Source organism: Salvia miltiorrhiza, chromosome 8 (genome assembly GCF_028751815.1).
Source record: "Salvia miltiorrhiza cultivar Shanhuang (shh) chromosome 8, IMPLAD_Smil_shh, whole genome shotgun sequence".
Lineage (NCBI taxonomy): Eukaryota > Viridiplantae > Streptophyta > Magnoliopsida > Lamiales > Lamiaceae > Salvia > Salvia miltiorrhiza.
The window spans coordinates 24,647,104-24,656,667 of NC_080394.1; the positions used below are offsets into that span (position 1 = coordinate 24,647,104).

General features: G+C 38.4%; 1 protein-coding gene across 4 annotated transcripts; it reads left to right on the forward strand.

Moving 5' to 3' along the window:
• Window positions 1–6,057: 6,057 nt before the first annotated feature.
• On the forward strand, window positions 6,058–9,564 carry LOC130997178 (uncharacterized). 4 transcript variants are annotated; one of them, XM_057922432.1, is made up of 6 exons: window positions 6,058–6,673; window positions 7,219–7,419; window positions 7,500–7,593; window positions 7,749–7,949; window positions 8,057–8,119; window positions 8,244–9,564. In XM_057922432.1, the coding sequence occupies exons 1-6, from the start codon at window positions 6,084–6,086 to the stop codon at window positions 8,412–8,414; spliced, it is 1,320 nt and encodes a 439-aa protein (XP_057778415.1). In that variant the 5' UTR covers window positions 6,058–6,083; the 3' UTR covers window positions 8,415–9,564. The 4 variants fall into 4 exon arrangements, with proteins under 4 accessions (XP_057778415.1, XP_057778416.1, XP_057778417.1 ...); XM_057922433.1 differs by having other exon boundaries at window positions 8,248–8,450; XM_057922434.1 differs by having other exon boundaries at window positions 8,264–8,450.

The following is a 9,564-nucleotide window of genomic DNA, read 5'->3' on the forward strand; positions in this document are numbered from 1 at the left end:
AAAAAAAAAAAAAAAGGGATGAGATATGATTATAAAGGAAATTGCATTAGGAAATTCACCCCTAGCGGAGAACTGGGTCTGATCGGATTGAGTTGTATCACCTTGTTGTTGCATTTTTAAACTTTAACTTTGAACATCTGATTGGGGACATTGATATCTTGAAGGATTTGGATTGGTTAGTGTTTGTTTGGTGAGAAGAATCGCTTGTGGATTTTCTGTCGATGTTGTGATTGTTGCTTGAGGACAAGCAAGGATTTAAGTGTGGGGGGGTTGTTCAGCCCTATTTTGCGATGATTTTGTGTGTCTTTCTGCTATGCATTCGAGCATGTTTCGTACCTTGTCGCTCTATTTTTCACGTGCTCGATGACTATTTGGGTGTCTTACTGTCGTGCGCAGGTTTCGGGAGTTTTTGAGCGTTGTGGCATCGGTTGGAGCAGTTTCGGATGCAGAGCTCACGGCCGCCGCCGTGAGGCGGCGGCCGCCGCCCACGGCTCCGCCGTCCCGCGGCGCGCGCCATGCAGCTCCTTGGAGCAATCAGCGGAGGCAGGCCACGGCGGCGCCGTCCCACGGCGGCCGCCGTGCCCGTGTAATTTCGGCAGTTACGATTTTCTCACTTAAAAGCCGAATTTTAGGGTTCTTTCACCCATCTCCGACCCCAGCAGCCTCCTAGACGTTTTTCCCTTGTTTTCCCTTAGTTTAGAATAGTTAGAAACATCTTAAACATCTTTTGATTCGTTAGATTAAAGCTAATGTCGATTTGCATTACGTTGGATTGGATTTCCGGATCGTTCTTGCTGTAAGAACTCTGTTTATGTTTTCTTTAGAATTGAATGGTAGTTTATTTCCTCTGCATAGATTATTGTTGCTTCGTGTTTACTCAATGAATTGTTTATTCGTTTATCCCGCCTAGATAATCGTTGTTCTTGATCGTCGATTTAATTATCGTTTTCTAGATTGCTAGTTAGAACCCTAGGTTTATTAGTCTTCCTGCGTTCTTTATCTGCTTCCTTTTTATCTCGCCTAGATAGATTTATATGCTTCCCGTTGATTCTGCACTAGATAATTTTACAAGCTTTATTAAATTACGCCTAGATATAAAGAGAGAGAGTGCCAGACCCAATTACCCGAGTAGAGTGTTTAGGTTTTATTTCTGTACTTGTGAGTAGCACAATTGAAGCCCTGCTAAGTCTTCCTTGAGAGACGACTTGAGTCACCTTACCACCCTAGGACGACCTCGTATAAATTCGAGTCCATCCAATAGGTGTTTCTGGATGAGTCATTTGCACAAGATGAGAGTGTCTTGTTTGATGTGAAAATAGGCATTTTCCCATTCACAGAGTTTGTACTAGCTTAAAGGTCAAGCAAAAACAGGGAGGGAGGCACCTTAAGACAAAAGCCAATTCATTCCATCACAAAATCCGTCATCAAAGACTACCTTATAAACAAGGTAGTTTCTTGTGATGATTTATGTGATATCTATAGAACTAGATAGGTGTTCAATTACTTTGTGTACTAGTTTAAACAATTTCATTTTTTAAAGAATGTAGTGATTTCATTTATGTACAGATTGCCATAAAGCACAAGTGACCAACATTTACAAGCAAGGTGATATACATATAACAAGATAATGTCGAGCCTAACATTAAAGACAACGACCTTGAATTTAGGGAGGCTACCAGTACAGATGGATTTTGACATAAAGATAGTTCATCAACCACCAAATTCTCCGAATACAAACATCAATGGTGGACGTCGTATCCACCAAATAATTCCTGCAATACTATCAAGAATTAAGTGAGTATAATGATAAGCAGGGTCGAACCACAGAAAGCAGGTAAATCATCCAATTCCCTATAGACCTAATTTGATGTAGCCACCACGCCTTAATTTTAAGAAAATATGAATTAACCTAAGAAAGCAAATTAAATTAATTAAAATAACTCTAGAAACCTATCAACCAACCAGTTATAGGATACCGTGATACGCGCTGACATACCCCAATTCCTACTTACTATGTCGATAGACAGCTGTAGACGCCAGACCTGCCTATTTCCCTTATTAAAATATAACCTAGCTATTTTCCTAATGAAACTTTTACCTAACTAATTTAATGGGCCAAGAATAATAAAAGAACATTTAAATCATAGCCCAACAATTAGACAGTCAGTTCTTGCATATTTCCGGCTCGCGAATAAGAATGCACTAAAATTCTCTTATTTTCTTATTTCTTTAAATTCAATTAAAGTATAAAATAATCCAAAAAATATGAACAACTAAAATACACACATCAAACATCCTCACACTTGAATCATGCTTGCCCTCAAGTATGAAGTGAAGACTAAATTCAATTCTCAATCATTATTGTTCACACATCTTAATCCCCTCAAGACTCGACACGAAAGACTCAACAAAAAGAAAGAAAACAAAAGAAAACGGACACGATAAACACGACACACAAAACAGCCAAGTAAAACAAACTTTCCCTGCCAAAGTAAAATCATGCAACTCACGAGGTAATTCTCAACTATCAAATAGAAATTTGAAATCATAACAAATGGATCATTATCATCAACTTGATCAAAATCGGGCAAAAATCAAATATATCTCATGGTTTTCGCTCATTCACTCCCTACACTAATTCCGGACAGCCACACATAGACATGATTCACGCAGTCGCGATATATAGTGGTCACTTTGTAACTCAAGAAGGTCTTTTCTCATTTGGCGTAATAGGGCTAGGAACCATTAATAGATTTGGAATTATCTAAACGGGGTACCTAGGCTTCTGAAATAAGAACAAAGTATCATGCATGTTCAAACCGAATCATCATCTATAAACAATAAGCATCTGAGGAAAACCAACTGACTCAACTTTGTGAACAAAAGAACATCATATAACAGACTGTATATTCTCAACTCAACTTAGGTGCAATTTTTTTTCCTTTCATTTTTTTACTTTTTTTTTCCAGCACCTTTCTTTCTCAATTTTTGAACAAACTTAAGGCACACATCAGAGTACACCCCAATAATAATCATCACGAACCATCAGTTACAACTTCTGCCTCCGTTTGGTCAAACAGACCGCATTTCAGCTATTCAGAACAGAAAAGTGGCACACACCCATCTGGGCAAACAGAATGTATACTGATATCTTTCCTCTAGAAATAAGATAGGATGAATTTTCGAATTTAAGCATGCACAATAGGACCAAAAGAGGGTCAAAACAGGCCTTTGCTAAATATTTAATGACTTGTATGAACAAAACATGGTCAAGGTTTCAAAATGGCTCACTAGGGGTTAATGTACGGGTCAGGCAATGAAACGTAGGCCAAAATTGATTCACCCTACCCTAGTGCCTTCTATCATTTATTACACATGACACACATGATATCGCAACCTTGTGAATAATCCTCTCAGAAAAAATTTATGTAGAGAGTGATCTATTATTTGTAAGCTCAAATCTCATTTAGTGAGGGTTAAAGAAATTCAATTATTGCCATATTTCGTCTTCTCAAATTTCATTCAATAATTCTCCAAATTTTAGATCACATTTCACCACTTGATAGCATATTGATTCACCAAGTTAGTAACAAGACTCAACTAGGCAAGGAACGTCCATAAACATCAACAAATCCAGCAATACTTGGCTCAACAAGACACAAAACAAGACTCAACGAAAAAAAATAAAAAGACTCAACAAACTGACACAAAGACACAACCTCCTCACACTTAAGCTTTGCTTGCCCTCAAGCAAACAAAGAAAAAGTCTAAACAAGGAGAACAAAACAACACAAAGACACACACAAGAAAACAAATAAACTAAAAACTCAAAGAAGGGAAAGATGTCACCTGAATTTTCAATCACGTTATTTTCCTGGGCTTTGGTGGTGGCAGCTTGTGGATGTGGTATGGAGGCAAACAAAAATAGGGGGCGGCGGCAGCGACAACTAAAAATCAAGAACAAAAGCAAAATCAAAGAAAATTCTAAGCAAACAAAACATAAGAAAAGAAATTTGGGTTGCCTCCCAATAACGCCTTTGTTTTAAGTCTTTGGCTAAACTTTATGATGCAATCAGAATCACGTCTGAGGTGACAATGGAATTTCTTCCACTGTCATCATGTGAGATGCATCGCAATACGGCTCCAACTTGTTATAGTTGACTACAAACGTCTTTTCCGTAGCCAAACTCTTAATCTCCACTGCCCCGCCAAACATATTGTATTTAAAGGGACCTATCCACTGCCTTCCAAGCATAAATCTGACCTTTTCACCAACTTCAATTGTTCTTCGAAATCGATGCTTGTGATATGCTATCGCTATTAGATCTGCATACCCCATGTTGGTATTATAAACTTTCAGACGGAGCTCCTCCTCACACTTATCGTTTAAGTCGGGTGGTTCCACATCAAAATGCAGAGTTCTGTCGCATGGCTTCCGTCTGGGCAAACAGACCACATTGCCAGAACTTGCGAATTTCGCGTCAGCATGAAGAAATTTGTCACGTTTGGGCAAACGGAATGTATTTCTAGAATCTGCCAATTTCGGGTAGGCATGAAGAGACTTGATAGACTCTTTGACTTCTTCATTGTTCATCCCACGAGCATCAAGACCAGTTGCCCTTTTGGTCAAGGTCGGTTCCAACTTGTCCTGCACAGATTTAGTCTCAGGATGTTCTTGGACAAAAGGGTCAGTAACATTGGTGGTACAAGCAGTTTTAATAGCAGAAGGATTTTTCATGGTATCATCAATGTTGAAAGTGAACTTCTCTCCATGATAATCCAAACATATGGTACCACTATAAACATCAATGACTGACCTAGTGGTCCGTAAGAAAGGACGACCTAACAAAACACCAGCTGACTCTTTCGATTGCATACCACTCATCTTTACCACATAAAAATCAGCAGGATAAACAAAATTATTCACTTTCACAAGGACATTCTCCAAGCCTTCAGGGTGCGCACATGATCCATCGGCTAACTGAATTACCACTCTAGTATCTATCTACTTCACACCATTTAAACTATTATAAACAGCTAACGACATGACATTAATAGAAGCTCCCAGATCACACATAGCATGCTCAATCTTAGTATCACCGATGTAGCATGGCAGAGAAAACATACCTGGATCCTTGCATTTGGGCGGTAACTTTTTTTGTATCACTGCTGACACGTTCTCGCCCATCACAATTTTTCCAGATTTCTTAAACTTACCAACAATGAAGTCCTTCAGAAACTTGCTCAGTTGAGGGATTAGAGTGCTTGGAGGAATGGAAGATTGATCTCCAACTTCCCAAATATCTTCATAAAATCAATGAGCTCCTCATCCGTCTTCTTCTTTGCTAACCTCCTAGGAAAGAGAACAGGTATTTCGATCTCGGGATCATGTAGACTCGAAGGTATATGAACCTTAGACTGCTCACCCTCAACCAATTTGTGTTCTGCTTCTTTTCCTTTCTGCACAGCTATCGGATTACCGTTCTGTTTGGTCAAACCGGACGTATCTGTATTCTGGGCAGCAGAATCTGTTGGACCTCCAAAGTTTTCAGATTTTTGCAGTTCGGATTCAGCTCCAAAAGCCTTGCTCGAACACCCCTTTGAATTCTGGGTTGTGGGCTCACTCAACTCTTTGTCACTCCTCAAAGTAATCATACTAATGTTTTCCCTCGGATTCAATTGAACTTGTGATGGTAAAGCACCTTGATTGCCTTTGAGTTGATTCACGGTCGTTGCGAGTTGAGATATCTGACGAGTCAACCCTTCCATCTGCACCTTGTGTTCTGCATGAGATTGTTGAAGTTTTTGCACTGCTTCATTGGTTGTGACTAATTTTTAAATTTTTTATCTTAGTGGATATATTTTAAATTTACTATTCCAAAGTGACTATTTTCAAAATTCACTCTAAATTAAATAATTTATTGAATTTTAATTAAAGACTAGTTATGTCTTAAAATAGAAACAAGCGTTGGGACGGAGGGAGTATTTTATTCAAAACTTTTGGTGAACAAATACCTTTGTAAAATAAAATTGTTTATTTGGAGGAAAAAGAAAAAAACTTGTGAAAAGAATTGTATAAAACGATGGCCAAAAGCCCAATTTCTCTCAATTATCCCGCCATGTTATCTCTTCCGCCTAAAGCCCCACTCAGTTTCAAATCCCTAAACCCCACCAAAATCCAATGCTGCAAATCCCAAACCCAAACCGAGAGGGGCCACTCATTCGACACCGGTGACACCTTCTTCCGCCACGAGAGCGCCACTGGCCGCGACCTCGGCGTGCTTGCCGCTGCCGTTTACAAGAAAAACTACAATGCCCTCCGGGTGCTCGACGCAATGTGCGGTTGTGGAATCCGCTCTCTGCGCTACCTGGCGGAAGCCGGCGCCGACTTCGTGCTGGCGAACGATGCCAATCCGGACTGCGGCGAGCTTATTTCGGTCAATTTGGAGAGGGCCGGTGTCGAAAAGGAGAGGTGGGAGGTTAAACATCTTGACGCAAATCGGCTTCTGACGGAGCGTTATTTGGAAAGGGATTATTTTGACTTGATTGATGTGGATTCTTTTGGAAGCGACTCCACTTTCTTGAGGTCTGCCATGTGTTCTGCCAAGTTGGATGGGCTTTTGTATCTCACTTGTACGGATGGCTACTCGTCTGGTGGGCACCGTCCGCAGCAGTAAGTTGGGCCGATTATGTTAGTGTTTTGATTGTCTCTTGATATTGTTAATCGAAGAGTTTGTTACTTGGTTGAGTGGTTTTGAATTTGGTAGGTGAAGTTGTATAGGTTGTGTAATTGATGGTTGATCAAAGAGATAAGGTTAAATGTAATTGTTAAGGAACTTTATCGGTCTATTTATGGGTTGAATAGTCGATATAATGTTGTTTTTTCTCTTATTGCTTTAAAGTTTGAGATTGAATTCGATTAGTGATAATTTTTGTCTCCTCTTGTTGGTGTTCTGTTTGTTATGATAAAAGTTTATTATTTATAGAGAGGGGTTGAGTTTTTTCCACCTTTGAAAATGCAATAAAATGAAGTGTATGGAAATAGAAAGAATTCAAGGAAGATCATGATTGGCTCTCGGCTCTCCCAACGATGAATCAGTTTCTACTGGGATAAGGAAAATCATTTCGGGTTATTGATTTGATTTTACTTTCAAGTGCCATTGTATATCAGCTGGATCATGAGATCTCAACTTATAGATATAATTATTTGTCCTGTAGTACCTTGGCTGCATACGGAGCTTACGTGAAGCCAATGCCATATTCAAATGAGATTGGATTAAGAATGCTTATAGGTGGTGCTCTGCGTGAAGCTTCTGTGTTGGGTTATCACGTGGTGCCACTTTTCTCCTGCTACTCATACCATGGCCCCGTGTTTCGAGCAATGCTCCAACTTAGGCGTGGCAAGTTTCCCTTTAAGAGGTCTTGAGTTTTGTAGATCTTGTTTAGTGGTTAGTTATTTTTGCTTGAATATGATATGTTACCTTGAGCTATTTTTGCAGGCATTATGGTTTCATCAGCTACTGTATTCAATGTGGAAATTCCCAGTCAATCTCATGGGATAAACTCGGTCAAATGAGATGCACTTGCCATGATGTATGCAGTTATAAACTTCCTCTAGTTTGGTCTTGTAGTACTAGTATATCTATGGCGTCTCTTCTGCTGAGACGTTTGCAAACCCTGAATGGCTCTATATATAGAATTTACTTCTTGTTTGGTAGAAAATATTAAAATCCCTTTGGTCTTTTCAGGTTCCTGGTTCGCTTGTTGTTTCAGGGCCCCTTTGGACTGGACCTCTTCACAAGTCTTCTTTTCTTACTGAAATGCTAAACTTGGCTGAAGAGTGGGGCTGGATAGGCAATGGAACAGGAAAACCTATGAAAACTCTGCTAAAGATCATGATTGATGAAAGTGACCCCTTATTGCCATTTGGGTACATCAAACTAGATGAGGTATACATGAAATTTCTAACTAATTGTGGACTTTTGCCTCTCTAGAGTATGCGTTATGTGACTTATATGTCTCTTAGACAGTATTCTGTTGACTGTAACTGCAACAGGTATCAAGACGAGCAAAGATGAACTCCTCTCGTTTGGACACTTTTTTGAATGCCTTGCACAAGGTACTAGACTCCCTACATGCAGTTCCTGTTCCTCCAGAAGCAATATCATTGAAATTCAAATATGAGATAAATTTTTAAATAGAACAAGATTATTTTGTAACTGTAATCAATTAACTTTCTATAGGAAGGTTATGCCGCCTGTAGGTCACATATTGCCTCCAACGCAATCAAGACAAACTGCTCTATGGTTGATTGCGTGAGGCTTGCTAAGGAACTTCGACAGGCTGCTGGTGAAACGTTGCATAGTTGCATGGAAGCAGTGGCGGAGCCAGGAATTAATTTGGGAGGGGGCTGAACTTACAAGGGGGTTCGGGGGCGGTAGCCCCCGAGAAATTTTTTTTGGACATTCTGTATATTTAAGGCATTATTTTATTAAAAAACAAGCATAATAGTAATAATAAAGAACAACATTTTCATAGATTATATAATTTATATATATAACAAATTAGTTTCAGTACATTACAAATTTTTTGGGACATTCTGTATTTTTAAAGCATTTTTTATTAAAAGACGAGCATAATAGTAATTATAAAGAACAACATTTTCATATACTATATAGTTTTAATATATTACAAATTAATTTCAATACATTACAAACTTTTTTTTTTTTATCATTTTGTACATTTTAGGCATTTTTTTTATTAATAGACAAGCATAATAACAATAATAACGAACAATATTTTCATAAATTATATATTTTCAATAAATTACAAGCTAGAATCAATAATAATAAAAGACAAGCATAGTAATAAAAGCAAACAAATTTTTTTTGGGCATTCCATCCATTTTAGGCATTTTCTATTAAAAGACAAGCATAAGAGTAGTGATAATAATGTATAATATTTTTATAAATTATATAGTTTTAAATAACACAATTATCCTTAAATTAATTATAAATGGAAGAATATAACAAGCTAATCAATTTTTGTAAAACAAATTTCTTTTATAATATAAACATATATCTCTATATATATATATACTAAAAAAAATTCAAAATTTGGGAGGGGGCTTCAGCCCCCCCTAGCCCCCCCTTGGCTACGCCCCTGCATGGAAGCATAGCAACGATAAACCCACCCGGGAAAGGTATTTTCCTGGATCTCAGGTTGTGAAGAAACCACATATGTTGGCTTTGCTAAAGACTGCTCAAGAATGTAGCAGTCGATTGCAGAGGACCACGAACCAGTCTGGCAGCTATGCCATTGACTATATGCCCAACTCCAAGCTTGGCCTCAGACAGGGATGGTATTTACTGGAGTGCTAATCTGTATTTATTGGAGTGCTAATCTTGCAGGGAACAGACCATACTCTTGTTCTGTTTATGTGAATTTGTGGGCGTGCTGGGGAGGAGAAATGTAAAATTCAATTTTGTTGCAAATTTCCTATATGTACAAACACAAATACATGCAAATTTATTGCCGTAAATTTCATTATGTCACGGTTTACAT